This window comes from Sturnira hondurensis, unplaced genomic scaffold (genome assembly GCF_014824575.4).
Source record: "Sturnira hondurensis isolate 20B ecotype Veracruz unplaced genomic scaffold, ASM1482457v3 Scaffold0002597, whole genome shotgun sequence".
NCBI lineage: Eukaryota > Metazoa > Chordata > Mammalia > Chiroptera > Phyllostomidae > Sturnira > Sturnira hondurensis.
In genome coordinates, this window is record NW_028075228.1 from 613,246 (window position 1) to 629,886 (window position 16,641).

The 16,641-nt window shown below is 44.7% G+C and overlaps 1 protein-coding gene and 1 non-coding gene across 2 annotated transcripts; both read right to left on the reverse strand.

Annotated features, from left to right (window-relative positions):
- Positions 1-9,704: 9,704 nt before the first annotated feature.
- RPL13 (ribosomal protein L13) lies at positions 9,705-12,156 on the reverse strand. Its single transcript, XM_037040146.1, has 5 exons — positions 11,872-12,156; positions 11,467-11,608; positions 11,090-11,263; positions 10,375-10,431; positions 9,705-9,888 (listed from the first exon to the last, which is right to left on the reverse strand). Exons 1-5 carry the CDS (start codon positions 11,973-11,975, stop codon positions 9,730-9,732), a joined length of 636 nt encoding a protein of 211 aa, XP_036896041.1. The 5' UTR covers positions 11,976-12,156; the 3' UTR covers positions 9,705-9,729.
- LOC118983056 (small nucleolar RNA MBII-202) lies at positions 11,320-11,403 on the reverse strand. Its single transcript, XR_005065636.1, has one exon. It is a non-coding gene; the product is annotated as a small nucleolar RNA MBII-202 (small nucleolar RNA).
- Positions 12,157-16,641: the final 4,485 nt, after the last annotated feature.

Consider the following 16,641-nt stretch of genomic DNA (forward strand, 5'->3'; position numbering starts at 1 on the left):
GGTGGTGTGGGGAGGGTGCAGCTTTGGAGTGGGGCCATTTGTCTCTGTGGAGTAGTAATTCAGGTTATGCGCCCACTGTTTTTTCAATTGTGACAAAATATAGTATAAATTTTTCCATTTTTGACTATTTTTACTGTACAGTTCAATAGTGCTATTAAGTACATTCACATAAATTCTTCATCTAGTAAAACTGAAACTGTATACCCATTAAATAACAATGACCCAATCCCCTTCCCCTCTCTCCCCAAACCTTAGTAACCACCATTATATTCTCTGTCCCTTATGATTTTGAGTACGTCATGTAAATGAAATCGTACAATATTTGTCATTTTGTGACTGGCTTATTTCACTTAGCATACTGTTCTCAAAGTTCATTCATGCTGTAGCCGTGTTAGAATGTCCTTCCTTTTAAGGCTGAAAAATATTCCACTCTATGTGTATACCACATTTTGTTTATCCATTCATCCGTCAGTGGACACTTGGGTTGTTTCCACTACTTGGCTATCATTAATAATGCTGCCATGAACATTTTTTAGAATATAGGCCCTGGCTGGCGTAGCTCAGTGGATTGAGCATGAGCCTGCGAACCAGAGGATCGCGGTTCGATTCCCAGTCAGGGCACATGCCTGGGTTGCAGGCTGGTTCCCTGCAGGCCAACTTCCAGCAGGGGGTGCACAAACGGCAACCATACATTGATGTTTCTCTCCCTCTCTCCTTCCCCTCTAAAGATAAATAAATAATCTAAAAATTAAAAAAATAAAAAAAAGAATATAAATATCTTTCAATCCTTGGGAATAGAGAATCTATGTGGTTTTAATTTGACATTCTTAAACATTAATAGTGCTTTTTCCCTACTGTTTAAATAAATAGGCAAGATTTGGGAGTGTGGAGAGAGCGTTAAAATGGTAGTCTGAAGTCTTGAGTTCCATTTCAGTGTGTNCTACTTGGCTATCATTAATAATGCTGCCATGAACATTTTTTAGAATATAGGCCCTGGCTGGTGTAGCTCATACATTGATGTTTCTCTCCCTCTCTCCTTCCCCTCTAAAGATAAATAAATAATCTAAAAATTAAAAAAAATTAAAAAAAGAATACAAATATCTTTCAATTCTTGGGAATAGAGAATCTATGTGGTTTTAATTTGACATTCTTAAACATTAATAGTGCTTTTTCCCTACTGTTTAAATAAATAGGCAAGATTTGGGAGTGTGGAGAGAGCGTTAAAATGGTAGTCTGAAGTCTTGAGTTCCATTTCAGTGTGTCACAGTCGAGACACTTGTGGACCATCTGTGAAATGGGTTATGTACGAGCTGGCTCACATGACTTCCACTCATAAATGTCAGCCATAGGTGGGCTGGTGGTGCCTGAGGGACACTCACCAGGAAGTGAGGAAACCAGAATCATGTGAAAACACAATCAGCAAACAGGTATTTTCATTCCTTAAATTGGAACACACTCTCAGTGGATCAAACGTTTAAAGGTTTAAAAAATATGTCACAAAACCATGATACATTTTTTATGTTTTTACCTAACTATTTAGTGAAAGAAATGAAAGGACTCTCCAAAAATCCATCTGGCCTGGGCCTGTCTTTTAAATATATTCTCTGACAGCTTTTAATTTTCTTCTAGGGTCATCGGCCCGGTCAAGTTTTCTTGTTTCCTCTCAGAAACAAGAAAATTAATAACTTTGATTTCTAGAGAATCTTTCATTTCCATCAGGCTTTCACATTTTAGAAACATTTGGCTATCACACTTATATGTGTGGTTAGATCCTTTTTAAGGGATTATTAGTTTGATTGTTGACTTGATTTATTTGGGTTATTATTTCTTTGTTTTTCTTTTCTTTTTAAAAATATTTATTTATTTTTAGATAGAAGGGAAGAGAGGGAGAGAAATGTCAATGTGAGAGAGAGACATCGATCATCTCCCTCTCGTATGCTTCCCAACCAGGACTGAACCTCCAGCCCAGGCATTTGCCCGGACTGGGAACAAACCAGCAATCTTTCGTTTTGCAAGACAACACCCAACCTACAGAGCCACACTGGTCAGGGCTCCTTGTTTCTCTTGATTATGCTTGCTAGACATTTTAATATTTCACTGTTTTTTTCCCCAAAGAACTCAAATTTATCACTATTCATTCATAATTGATTACTTTCTGCTTTTATCTTCATTTCTATCTCTTTTAATATTTTCATTGTTATTTTCTTTCAGTTCCTTCAGATGGATGTTCTGTTTGTTTCTTTTCATTTATTCCTTTTGAATAATGAAAACATGTCAGGAATTCATTTACTTGTGAGTACGGTTTTAGTTGCATCCCATATGTAGTGTTTTCAGGGTTCACATTTTTTCTCCATCATAAGTTCTAAAACATTTTTCTGTTGTTTTGAGGTACTAATAATTTCTTTAATCTTTGACAAAATATTTGAAATTTTTTTAAGCCAATGATATATGGGGAAAGACAGCTACTCCTGGCCCAGTCTTAACCACCTGGTCTCAGTTCCTCAAAAGTAAAAGCCTTCCCTCTAGCTTACTCTTTAGTTGTTCCTCTAGGATTATCTTCAAGTCCCCTTTTAACAACTATTTATCCAGTGCCTGCCTTGTAGATGCCAAACAACTATTCTCTGTACCAGTATATAGAGAGGTGATAGAGATGAGTAAAAACATTGGGGGCTGGGCAGGGCAGGAGAGAGCAATGGGGGGAAATGGGGACAACTGTAACTGAACAATAATACAAATTTTTTTAAAAGATTTTATTTATCTTCAGAGGGGAAGGGAAGGAGAGAGGGAGAGAAATGTCAATGGATGGTTGCCTCTCATGCATCCCCTGCTGGGAACTGGCCTGCAGCCCAGGCATGTGCCCTGACTGGGAATCGAACCGCGATCGTGTGGTTCGCAGGCCCGCGCTCAATCCACCGAGCTATACCAGCCAGGGCAATAAAAATTTTTTTAAATTAAAATAGGCAAATGTCACTGCTTATCATTACTTACACAGTACTGGTGAAAGATTGAATAAATATGTAAATAAATAAAAGGCAGCTTATAGATTATCTGGTGATAAGTGAAGTGCTACAGAGGAAAAAATAAAGCAGGTAGTGGGAGTAGGGAATGGTGTGTCAGGGAAGTCTTCACTGAAATGGTGAGTTTCGAATAAAGACCAGAAGGAAAAGAAGAAGAAAATCACAAAGTTATTTTAGGGAAGCATATTCTAGGCAGAGGGAACAGAAATGCAAGGACCCTGGAGTAGGAGCATGCCTGACATGTTTAAAGGAACTACAAGAGAGCCAATGAGGCTAGACTAAACTATGAGAGGAAGGAAGAAGGCAAAGGCACAATCAGGAAATGAGTTAAGAGGCTTTGTATTTAAATAATATACCTATGTTGTTTCTCTTTTTCCTTTGTTTTTTGTTTTTTGTTTTTTGGAGAGAGAGAGGAAGAGGGAGAGAGATAGAGAAAGAAACATCGATGTGTTGTTCTACTTGTTTATGCATTCATTGATTGATTCCTGCATATGCCTGACTGTGGGGAAAACTTTGCCCGCAAGTCCCCCGTCAGCCACGGATGAAAATAACATTGCCAAGACATGATCTGTTTGGGGAGGAAAGGCAGTCAATCTCTCCCAGGAGAAGGACCAAGAGCCTTTTTCTCAATGGGCTTTTATTGGGTTCATTTGCACAAGAAGACAGGTAAGGATCAAACAATAGATAGCATTCAAAGAACTATGAGGGCTTATTCTCAGTCCGGGTCAGATAGCTAAAGAGCCATAAAACTTTGAGGAACAAACTTCTTGCTTGGACCCTTATCATTTAAATTCAAGCATTCTAAACAAAGCATGTTTCATAGGATTTTACATATTCTGTCTTAGGCCTGATCACCTGAGGAAACCGCCCTTTCCAGTACAGGGCTGCACTGCCTTCCCAGTCATAGGTTTTTAGGCTTAAGTGGATTAGAGCCAGGAAGTGCTTCTCCCAGACAGAAATGGGGTCTCAGGCTATGTCAGAATAGCCGGGGGCGGGGGTGAGGGTCCATCACCCCCTCTTTGCTGCAGCCCCCTGAGTCCTTCCTTGAGGGCCTCCCAAGTGATCATGTCTGGCTTAGGTTTCCCCCCCTCTGAGGGGTTGTACCCATCATTGACTAACGAGCAGGTGTTGGGGGCAGAGATGGATGAAGCAGAGGCAGCGCTGCTGCCAGGGAGATAAGCTTTGTCTCCTTAGTGGCTTATGGTCCAAAGGTCGCTCACTCAGCCTTATCCATGGGGGGCACTTACAACTCCTGAAACCAGGCAGAGCGGTTCCAACACCTGACCAGGGCTCAAACCTGCAACCTTGGTGTATCAGGGCAATGCTCTAAGCAACTGAGCTCCCTGAACAGGACTGTTATTTCTTAATTTGCATAATTTAGACATTTTATAAGTGACCTCCTATGATAGATAAAGATTTAACAGATTTCTAGAACCCGTTTCCCTTCCTTCTTAGCTTCCTAAAATACATATTACTATTTTTAGTTTTAAAGTTGGTTATTGTTATATCTTCAAGTAATATAGTTATCCCTGTTTCTTATTCCATTAAGTTTCTATAGTGTCTCTTTTAAATTTTTATTGAATTATTGGGGAAAAATTGGTTAATATAATCATATAGGTTTCAGGTGTACAGCGCTACATCATCTGTATATTATACTTTGTGTTCACCACCCCTGGTCAGGTAGCTCAGTTCTTGGGTTGCAAGTTCAATCCCCTGGTCATGGCTCATAAGGGAGATGACCTGTTGATGTCTCTGTCACACATCAATATACCTCTCTCCCCCTTCCTCTCTCTCTAAAATCAACAAACATATCCTTAGATGAGGATTTTTTTAAGTACACACACAAAAAGAAGCAAGGAATGCATAAATAAGTGGAATAACAAATTGATGATTTTGTCTCTCTCAAATCAATAAAAAATTTTAAATTTAAATATTTTCTCTCGATTGATGGATTGCCTTATAATTCAGTTGATAGTGTCTTTTTTAAAAAATTTAATTTATTTATCTTTAGAGAGGAAGGAAAGGAGAGAAGGAGAGAAATATCAGTGTATGGTTACCTCCCATGAGTCCCCTGCTGGGAACTGGCCTGCAACCCAGGCATGTGCCCTGACTGGGAATCGAACCGCAATCCTGTGGTTCACAGGCCCATGTTCAATCCACTGAGCTACACCAGCCAAGGCATCAGTTGATAGTGTCTTTTGATGCTTAAAAGTTTTTAATTTTGCCCTGGCTGGTGTGGCTGAGTAGATTGAGTGCTGGCCTGCAAATCAAAGGGATGCCAGTTTGATTCCCACTCAGGGCACATGCCTGGGTTGCTGGCCAGGTCCCCGGTAGTGGGCACATGAGAAGCAACCACACATTGATGTTTCCTCTCCCTCTCTTTCTCCCTCCCTTCCCCTCTCTCTAAAAATAAATAAAATATTTAATTTTTTAAGTAATTTTTAAAAATTTATCTTTAGAGGGGAAAGGAAGGAGAGAAGGAGAGAAATATCAATGCACAGTTGCCTCTCGTGAGTCCCCTGCTGGGAACTGGCCTGCAACCCAGGCATGTGCCCTGACTGGGAATCGAACCATGATCGTGTGGTCGCAGGCCCAATCCACTGAGCTACACCAGCCAGGGCACGTTTTGAAGTTTCTGGTGTATAAATCTTTTTTTTTATGATTTTTTTAATTTATTTATCTTTAGAGGGGAAGGGGAGAGGGAGAGAAATATCAATGTATGGTGGCCTCTCGTGTGCCCCCTGCCAGGGGCTTCATCCCCTGCTGGGAACTGGCCTGCAACCCAGGTGTGTGCCCTAACCTGGAATCGAACCACGATCCTCTGGTTTGCAGGCCTGCGCTCAATCCACTGAGCTACACCAGCCAGGGCTCTGGTGTACAAATCTTTTGCCTCCTTGGTTTAGCTTACTTCTATGTATTTTATTCTTTTATACGCTAATGTAAATGGAATTGTTTTATTAATTTCCTTTTTGAATTATTATTAATGTATAGAAATAAAACTGATTTTTGCATGTTAATTTTATATCTTGCAACTTTGCTGAGTATGTTTCTTAGTTCTAACTTTTCCTTATTGGAATCTTTAGGCTTTTTTACATATAAGATCATGTTGTCTGCAAACAGAGATAATTTTCCTTTTTTTCAAATCTGATCTCCTTTTATTTCTTTTTCTTGCACACTGGCTGTGGTTAACTTCCAGTATTATGGTGAAGAGATAAAGTGAAAGTAAGCATTCTTAACTTGTTCCTAATTTTATTTATTTGTTTTTTAAAATATTTCATTTATTTTTAGAGAGAGGGGACGAGGAGAGAGAGAGAAACATCCGTTGGTACCCACCGAGCTACACCGGCCATGGCACTTTGTTCCTCATTTTAGAGGAAAGTTTTCAGTCTTTCACTCTTAAGATTTTAGGTGTGAGTTTTTCATACATGGACTTCATTATTTGGAGGCAGTTACTTCTATTCCTAGTTTGCTGAGTGTTTTTATCATGAAAAAGTGTTAAATTTTGTCAAATGCTTTTTCTATATCAATTGAGATGATGATGTGGTTCTTTCCCCTTCATTCTCTTACTGTGATGTGTCAATTAATTTTTGTGTGTTGAAACTTCCTTGTATTCCAGGAATAAATCTCACTTGTTTGTGGCATATAATCCTTTTAATATGCATCGGGACTTACATCCAAGATGGCTCTATCCAGCAAAGCTCTCATTTAGAATGGAAGGGCAGATAAAGCTCTTCTCAGATAAGGTCAAGTTCAAGGAGTTCATCATCACCAAGCCCTTATTATATGAAATATTAAAGGGACTTATCTAAGAAAAAGAAGATAAAAAATATGAATAGTGAAAGGACAGCAAACTCACACCTAAAACAAAAGCGAACTAAGAGGACAGCTAGATCAGGAGTGGAGCCACAGAAATGGAGATCACATGGAGGGTTAGCAACAGGGGAGTGGGAGGAGAGAGGGGGAAGAAGGTACAGAGAATAAGTAGTATAGATAGTAGGTAGAAAATAGACAGGGGGAGGGCAAGAATAGTATGGGAAATGTATAAGCGCAAGAACTTGTGACACATAGACGTGAACTAAAGGGAAATGTGGGAGCAGGTGTGTGCAGGGTGAAGGGGAATGAAGCGGGGGATGGGACAACTAATGGCATAATCAATAAAATACATTTTAAAAAAATATGCATTGGACCCCAGCCAAAGGTACCTAGAGGAGACGGCTAAATAAAGAGCACACCGGCTGATGGAAGACTACCCAGCTGTAGAAAGGGATGAGGAATCAGTATGGGTACTTTGGGTTAGTTTTTACGCTACACATTACCACAAATGTTGCAGCTAAAACAGCAGGCAGGCTCCTGGCACAGCATGCTGGGTTCTCTGCTCAGAAGCCATCACATTGGAGGTCCTGGTTGGTGGCAGAATTCAGTTCCTTGAGGTGAGCGCCAAGGTCATTTGTGTTCTGTTTTGTGGCTCCCTCAAGGCCTGCAGGGGGCTTCTGCCTTCCATTAGGTACATCGCCAAGTCAGGATTGGTCTCTCCCCCTCTTCACATTTCTGCCCATGCTCAAGGGGCAATCTCAGACCATTCTTTAGTCCTGCTACCCCAGTGCTGTGGGATGCCCAGTGCACAAAGGACCGCATGCTGGCAGTGCTGTCACACACACGGAGTGCTGGGGAAGGCCCCGCCCCCTCTCAGGAACCAAGAGTGAGTTTGTTTTTGTTCCCCAGCGGCAAGGTCTTGGTCACATCCCGCAGGCTTCACTTGCTTAGGGACCCACCATGAATTTGAGGATTGGGGCTGGTCACCACCACCCACCCTCCAGGCCTCCAGCTCTGCCTTCAGGAGTGTTCTTCAGCCCTACTCCTTCCTGGGGAGTTGAGAGCAGAGCTACCCAATCCACATCACTTCCTGTCTCCCCTAAAGGAAACTGCACTAGTCCTGGTTGACATAAAGATCTGTGAAACCACCACCAAGAGCATTCCCAGACTGTAGGGAACAGTAGCCCTTCAGCCCTCAGGTCAGGGATTTTAGTGCATCAGATTTGGGATATTAAGCTGGGGCCCTAGCACCTTTCAAAGCTCTTCTAAAAATCAGACCTATTTCCCAGTGGAAGGCCTTACCCTGCTTACTAAATAGAATATAAAGCAGGTGTGTCACCCTCATTTTCACCTCGCAGTTGCCTTGGAAGGGCCTAATGTAATTTTAGGACTGTACAAATGTAACTACTCCTTAACCAGGCGAGGAGCTCGGCGCTGCTGCAGGGTAGAAACAAGGTGCCAGATAAAACAAGGTGGAGGCCAGACTTGGCCGGCGGGCCCTCTGTTTGCCACCAGTGATATAAACGGAGGGAAAGGGACAGAGCCCAGAGAAGCAGCTTTTTCAGCCTGATCCTGTAACGCTGCCACCACTCTCGGGCCCGGCCAGATTACACAGGAGTGTAGACACAATGGGCCATGTCACAGGGTACTAAAGCACGGGTCCCACAGCCAAGTCCTTTCCTGAGCACATGTACTTGTTCATTGGTACTGCACTCACTAGGCCTGAAGACCCTGCATTCTGGTGGGAACTAGCTGGTGGCACAACTCTGCAAGGGGGACAGGTATGCACAGGTGACTGAAGGTGGAAGCCATACCAACGGAGAGGCAGGTGTTTCTCCCCCTCACCCACCATGGTGTAACTCAGTGCCTGTGCAGTGGGGGCTGCTGCCCTGCACACCCACCTGAAGGCCCGTGCTTCCAGCCTGTGAAGACCACAACCAGGGCTCTGGCCAAAGGGCAGAGCCACTGGTAAGTTATTCTAACTCCTCACCAGGCCCCCAAGTACAAAGCAAATAGTACCGGTGCCACCAGGCCATCCCTTTCTGATGGACTGTCAGGGACACTGCTTTATGCTCAAACTTCCACACCTCCACCTCAGTTGACCGTCATGTAGGATACTATTTCCACCGAAATAGGCACCTTACTTTTAGATGTTAAAACTTTCAACAGTCCCCCAAATTATCCTGCAGCTGTCAGGTATGGGAATGCACATCAGCTATGATTTATAAAGGCCTGCACCTGGAAGATCCAGGCAAGAAAACATATGAAGGACACAACTGTCTCCAGGTCCTGCTGTGACCAGAGACAATGGGGCAACTCATTTGTAGAGAAACCAGACTGATTTCAAAGAAATCTGGGCACCACACTGCTATCAGGTAAACAGGCAATGCAGCGTTTGCCCACAAGGGGACCACTTAGCTAGGCTCCATCCAGCCTCCCTCTGGGACAGGTAGTGTAGTACCCTAGCTACCTCTTCAGGGCCAAGCAGTCTCTTGGCAGCAAGGATGACCTGCTGCACCAAAGCATGCAAGCCCTACAAGTCTGCTGCTGCTACTTGGTACAGCAAGGGTACAGACAAGCCCAGGAAGAATCAAAGAAAGGCTGAGGTGCTAAATAACTAGGAACTAAGCTGGTTAAAGAATAAAGGTAGCTCAACTTAAAAATTGGGTTTTGTAATCTTGCCACAGAAAACCATTCAATTATTCAGTCACCAATCAAGAAGTAGTGCTAAAAAACGTAAAGTAGAATGAAATCCAGTCTCTGGGCTGCTTTGTTAAGAACACCCTCACCTCCTGCCCAGGCCCCAGGATCCCCTCAGGAAAAACAAGCCCCACACCCATTTTTTACATACAAAAATGTCACATGGAGACTAGATTTATCAGAAGTTGCCAACAGCACTTTATTTTTTCTTCTCGACATCCTGTTCTGCAGCTTCCTTGGCTCTTTTTGCTCGGATGCCAAAGAGCCGAGCATTGGCGCGGGCCATGCGAAGACTGGCAAAGGCCTTGAAGTTCTTCTCCTCCTCTGTGATGACCCTAGCTTTCTCCTTCTTGTAGACCTGGAAGGAGCACAAGGGGTCAAGCTCTTGCCTGCAGTGAGGCCTGTGACAAGGCCCAAGGCCCAAATGTCAGCAGAGTCTGGAGAGGCTTTGGGGGATTCAAGTAATACTGAAAGGCTAAACAGAGGCTGCCAAAGAAGAAACATCCTCTGGATTAGACATGAAAGATGGATGGGGGTGCTGTGCTTGGACAAACACGTGGCAAGACCTAACAGAGGAAGGGCGGGCCCACTGGGCCCATCCCCTCTTTCCCAGAGAAACCTCAAGGGCCCAGTTACTTGATGCCCTGAGCTTTCCAAACAGCAAGGAGGGGAAAACAACCCCATAGAAGGAGGCTGAATAATGTGGGTCCCCAAAGCTTTCTCAAAAGAATAAGATCCTCCCCTCTATTAAGAATGCAGGATGTTCTTGCCACCCCTCATGCCCGTAAGCCAGTCCCGGCTCCAGAAATATCCACTTAGCCATCATCTCAACACCCCCACTTACATTCCGTATGGGCATGACTGGTCCTGTCAGTTGGGTGGCCAATTTGAGGTCTTTTTCCTGTTTAATGAGAAAGGAGAGTCATGTGAGCTCTGCTCATTTCCCTAAGGGATCCAAGCTTACAATCCTCTAAGCAACTCCACACTTCTCACTGGATCACCACGTGCCAAATAATGGCGTGTCATGGAACTTCTGTTCTACCTAGCTCACAAACACACGCAGAGGAGCATCTATGTCTGAACCAGAGATGCGGATACAACAAAATGTCAACTGCGACGTAAAGCCACACCCCCAACCCAACTCCCAGGAAGCCCACATGGGCAGACACCGGCAACTCTGCTCTAAAACGCTTTTCTAGAAAAAACTTGTGTTGTACATAAAGCATTTTAGAGAGCAAAACACTTCCAATGTTAAAAAAAACTGCCACCAAGTCAACAAGTTTTCGCCATTACCACGAAATCTAAAAACATCATCTAGAGGAGTACAAAAGTGAATCTTGGCAGTTCTGACAGACTAACTTGGGAAATTCTTAGGTTCTTTCTTCTCATTAACGATTCTCTACTACCCAGATGTGAAGGCCAAGTTTTGAAAGATAAAATGGCTACAGGCAAATGTTTCCCTTTTCACTCTCACTGGACCCAGAGACAAACGCCATTTACACCTGAACCAAATGTACCCACACCCGTTCCCGCCAAGGAGCCCGCTGCACTCTACTCACAGAGCTGTCTCCCTTCTTGGGGGCCGAGGGCTTCCTGGGGAAAAGGATGAGCTTGGACCGGTATTCCTTCAGACGCTGCACGTTGGCCTGCAGGGACTCAGTGGACTTGTTCCGCCTCCTGGGATCCACCGAAATGCCAATGGTCCGGGCCACCTTTTTGTGGATGCCCGCCGCCTGCCCGTGGAGAAAGACACAATGAAATCCCAAGAAGCCTCTAATTTCCATACCTTAATGAAAACACTCAGTCGTCAGATGGAAAAGGGTTCAAGTGTACTTTCATCAAGGCAGTACAGCGATTCCGGAGAATGTCATCATTTGACTGAGCCCAGGAGGCAAAATGTATGCGCCTTTGACACTGGGGTTTTGCGGACACTCACCTTTAACTCCTCCAAGCTGAAGCCCCTGCCGGCTCGTACTTTGGTGTGGTACCTCACCGTGGGGCATCTCACTATCGGCCGGATAGGTCCGGACGCTGGCCGCGGGGCGATACGGCGTGCTTTGGCTTGCCGGGCCTTGCGTCTAAGCAGACAGAAGCCAGGCAGCAGTTACCGCACCCTAAGTCCGATCTTCCTCCCATTACGGGGTGTCCTCTATCCTGTACCGCAGCGGGGAAGCGGAAAGCGCAGACGTCGCCACCCGCTCGCCCCCAACCATACCATTACAACCTTGGCTCTAAAGCGGAACTACAAGGGCCTTACGGTTATCATATGGTTAAAGGGCTCAAGCACAGAGTACAGAGATTCCGATCACTAGTCACCTGTGTGCTCCACATACCCCCTCACCTGCGGATCTTCCGCGCCGGCTGGTTAAACCACGTGGCAACGCGCCGCTGCCAGTCCTTGTGGAAGTGGGGCTTTAGAATCATGCCATTTCGGCTGGGCGCCATGGCTGCTGCCTACGGGCCTAGGGAGAAAAGCGTGTTAGGGCCCGAACTCCGGCCGGACGGCGTGCTTACAGTGCCGGGCAACGGCCCCGCGCCCTCTGTGGCGTGGCCTTACGCCGATGGCGGCGGATGGAGCGCGATGGCACTCGATGGCCTCCACCAGAACAAGTTTGCACACACTAACCTCCCCGAAGGAGAACCGCTGCCGGAAAGGAAGTTCTGCCGCAAAGCACTCCAGGACAGCAACGGGCCCGGCCAATCAAAGCGCTGAGGTGTTGTAACCAATCAGAGCCGGTAATCACAGAAGTGATGTAAGCTCACTCCCAGGCGCCCTTGCGGCGACCGGATGGGACCGGAATGTAACTCACCGGAAGAGGGCTGATAAGGGTGGGTTCAGTGAGATCCTGGCAGTCAGGCTTTTCGACCTTATTATCCGTGTTACGGGAGTGGGTACGTTTCCTTAGCACCTCAAGCCTCGTTCTCCGTGTCCTAGTCTTTGGTCCCTCTCATCCATATGGTACGTTTTGTGCGTCATTCTTTAGACAAAACACATCGGTTGCTGTAAGCGGGGCAGCCCGTACTTTCCGTGGAATCGTACTACTGCTTCTGCTCGGCGGAGGCATCGGGTAACTTCTCTGAGGTAGGGCAGCCGGTTGTAAATTGATGGCACTAAAAACCCACCTGGCTGACTGCAAATGTGCCACTTGACCTCACTGTACGTACTGCCTCCCTCGTAGAAAACATCATAAAAAACATTCGATAGCCAGGCATACATCCGTAACCTGTGCCCTTTGAGTCTCCTCTTTTCTAGGACAACTCTGGGAATTCTCCAACACCGCACTGCTATCTGTAAGCCTTTACATCCCAGTAAGCCTCTCTTTCCCACCCTCACCCCCAATCACCAAACTTCCTCCTAGCAAAACTTAACATTTAAGAATTTCATGACAACTCTGGCCACTAGTTTGGGCATCGTCCCGCAAAGCAAGAGGTCGCCTGGGTTGTGGGCCAGGTACTCTGTTGGGGGCGTGCCAGAGATAACAGATCAGTGTTTCTCTCCTTTTCTCCCTCTCTTCTTTGAAAATAAAAATCTTTAAAAGAAAAAGAAAACAATTTCATGACACAAAATGAGAAACGTAGAGGCCTGTGCCCTGCACCTTGTAAAGAGGTTCTTGATGAAGTTTTCTTCCCTATCGGGACGTCCTTGCATGTTAGAAATATCGGGTTATGACCAAGAAGACAACATGTGTAACACATGAGGCACACACAGTGTTTTCAAACAAATGCACTGGGCCTACATGGGAAGTTCAAACCCTGTGCCCATTTACTAGACGAATTCAGTTATGAACAAAGGGCAATAGCAGCCCTAATTTTCTTAAAATTTCTCAGACCACCTCACCATGAACTAAGTAAGATACTTTGCTTTCTAGTCTGATCTTCCTGTCCCCATTCCTGATTTCTCTTTCTGGACACAGTCCTTCAACTCCTCCTCCCCTAACCCTCACCTCCACCTGAGCTCCTGCTGCTTGTTCAGAAGCCCTCCTGGGGGTTAGAGGTCCGAAATTGTAAACACGGTTCAGGACATAGTGGTATAATAGGGTGAAGTTATCACTTGAGGACCTTACTCTTCTGCACATAACCAAGCCAGACACAGAATCCAGCTTTTCATGCTTGAATATGCCATACTTACCTCCTTCGAAAAGTATGCAAAATAGTGAGCCCAAAGAAGTTCTGATAGGGAAATCCTGCTGAAAACGTGCCCAACTTTCCCACTGGGAAAGGTTAAACAAGAGAACTGTTATGAACTGTCATGCAAGAGTCCTTCTATACAAAGTCTTGACTGCTTCAAGGGTTTTAAAAATCTTTAGTTATAGGGACACCCCATCCCTTGGCACAAAAATGCCACAGCCAGCCGTGCCTGGTGTAGCTGAGTGGATTGAGCATGGGCCTGTGAAGCAAAGGGTCGCCAGTTCAATTCCCAGTCAGGGCACATGCCTGGGTTGTGGGCCAGGTTCCCAATGGGGGACACACGAGAGGCAACCAGACATTGATGTTTCTCTCTCACTCTTTCCCCTTCCCATCCCCTCTCAAAAAATAAATAAATAAAATATTTTAAAAAAATGCCACAGCCATAACTCAAGGACTTTTGCCCCAGGTATAGGCATGAAAGTGCTAAGGCCCCTGGAAGCAGAGCTTAACTAGGGGGGCCAATGATTCCTGGACGTGCCCTTGGAGGTGTGGGAGTATACTCTGCACACCCAGAATTTCCTCACGAGACTAAACCCCAGTTACTTGTGACAGTGCCTGCTCACTGCACATGGGCACTGACTGGTCTCCATCTGGTGCTTTGAGGGTCAGCCTCTGAGGAAACTAAGACAGTTGACAGTAGCTTCTGGAACGCTTTCAGACACAATCCTGATCTTTTAAATTATTATAATAAAAGTGATTCAATAGGGTTTTTTTTTTGGGGGGGAGGGAGTCATGTCCCAATAGCACTTTGCAAAACTTAACATGTTAATTTTGTCACATAAATTTGGGCCAATGATTAAATTAGCCAAAGCAGTAGCCTAATAACAAGAATAGGGTGTCATACTGTTTCATCACCATCCAGTCCTAAACTTTCCAAAATCATGGCCTAAACATAAATCAGAGGCTAACTCAAAGTGTAATATGAGAAACACATCAGTGAAAGACAACTGGAAATCATCATGATTATAAATGTTTTGTTTGAAAGTGGCTAAGAGAGTCAGTCTTAAAAGTTAACATCACAAAAAATTCTTTAACTGTGATGTTGAATGTTAACACTGTGCCTATCATTTTGCAATATATACAAATATCAAATCATTACATTGTACACCTGTAACAAATGTATGTCAATTATACCTCAATAAAGAAATAAATTTAAAAAGCAAAACAAAAAAAATCACATTTATTTGTGAGTGTGGATCAGAGTGAAGAACAATTTGTATTGACTTAAGAACTACAACTTAATTTTTTTAATTAATTAATTTATCTTTAGAGGGGAAGGAGAGAGGGAGAGAAACATCAATGTATGGTTGCCTTTTGTGCATCCCCTGCTGGTAGTTAGCCTGCAAGGAACCGGCCTGCAACCCAGGCATGTGCCCTGACTGGGAATCGAACTGCAATTGTCTGGTTCGCAGGCCCGCGCTCAATCCACTGAGCTACGCCAGCCAGGGCAAGAACTACAACTTAATTTTTTATTTAATGATTTTCTGAGGCTCTCTCTGATTGTGTTAAATATACACATTTATTTAAAGAACATGTGTTTATCTCAATGAGGAGATCTCATATGCCTAACTTAGGCAAAGACAGTTCCAGAAGCCCTAATCAGGCCCTGATGTACCGGCTCTGCCAGGTGGCAGGCAGGTCAGGGTATTGGTACCAGCATCAAGCACACAGGTTGCCAGGTTTCATCTGGCTGCTCCAGGGACCACGTGCTGTTGCTGAAGCCTGTTCATCTCAAGACTCCACTTTATTATTTTTTTTAAGATTTTATTTATTTATCTTTAGAGGGGAAGGGAAGGAGAGTGGAATAGAAATATCAACGTATGGTTGCCTCTCTGAGTCCCCTGCTGGGAAATGGCCTACAACCCAAGCATGTGCCCTGACTGGGAATCGAACCGCGATCGTGTGGTTTGCAGGCCCGCGCTCAATCCACTGAGCTACACCAGCCAGGGCAAGAATCCACTTTAAAGGAGGTGTAAGCATCACCCATGCATGAGATACAGGAGGTGTAATTCCTGGCACTGTTTTCAAATGCCATGTTTTATGACAGGGAGGTGACTTAATCTGACTAATCAGAGTCAAAGTCAGCAAACCACTCCTATCAATCAGAGCACATAGCAACCCCCCAGGGGCTAAGGAGCCCTGAGCCCACTCACACCAGCAAGTGCTGGGAAGCCAGCTACACCTTCCCCTACTATAGCAAGGCAGTCCTTTCATGTATTAACATCCTCTTTCTGGCTAAGCATCTTCTAGTGCTCAGCAAATGATTTTCCAAAGGATGAACAGACACGGGCCATTTTAATGTATGAAAGAGAAGGAATGAGCTTGGCTATATCTACCATTACAGGACAAAGGGTACCACATTCAGGCCAAGATACCAGCAAGAATCCTTGCTGTATGCAGGTATTTGGAAATGAATTTGAGGAACTGGGGCAAAGGTAAAAATGTGCTCAAAAAGTCATGCTCTCAGAGCTGCCCACCTACAGGTCAGCAGTCGTTTCCTTGGCACTGAGTGAGGAAGCAGGAACAGAACATCTAACTTTGTCAGGAAGTACCCAAAAGCCATGGCTCCAAATGCCACCACACAGGGTGGCAAAAGTGATGAGAGCAGCAGGTAGGAGCACCTGAGTGCATGTTGCATGCACCCAAGGAGCTGAGTGCACTTGCCTATCTTGCCGTGATGGGGTATCTAGGCCCTTTATCCCAGATTTCTATAAAAGGGGTTCTCCAATTGCTGAAATTATAACCTGTAAACACACAATCCCGTGATCCAGGGCAAACGCAACGGCCCTTCTGGGTTACAGCTGGACACATGGTACAAATTTGGATTCTCCACTGTGAAGTATCAACAGTCCTTAGCTATTCCCCACATGGTGCCACTGGACCAGTGAGGAGAGGTTCTTGTATGCATCTATCCACATGGCAG

Excerpts from the sequence above, each read along its gene's own strand:
- RPL13 (XM_037040146.1), bottom strand. The coding sequence starts at position 11,975 with ATGGCGCCCAGCCGAAATGGCATGATTCTAAAGCCCCACTTCCACAAG. Across the intron at positions 11,609-11,871 it reads CCGGCGCGGAAGATCCGCAG|ACGCAAGGCCCGGCAAGCCA; the intron begins GTGAGGGGGTAT and ends CTGTCTGCTTAG. Across the intron at positions 9,889-10,374 it reads CAGTCATGCCCATACGGAAT|GTCTACAAGAAGGAGAAAGC; the intron begins GTAAGTGGGGGT and ends TGCTCCTTCCAG.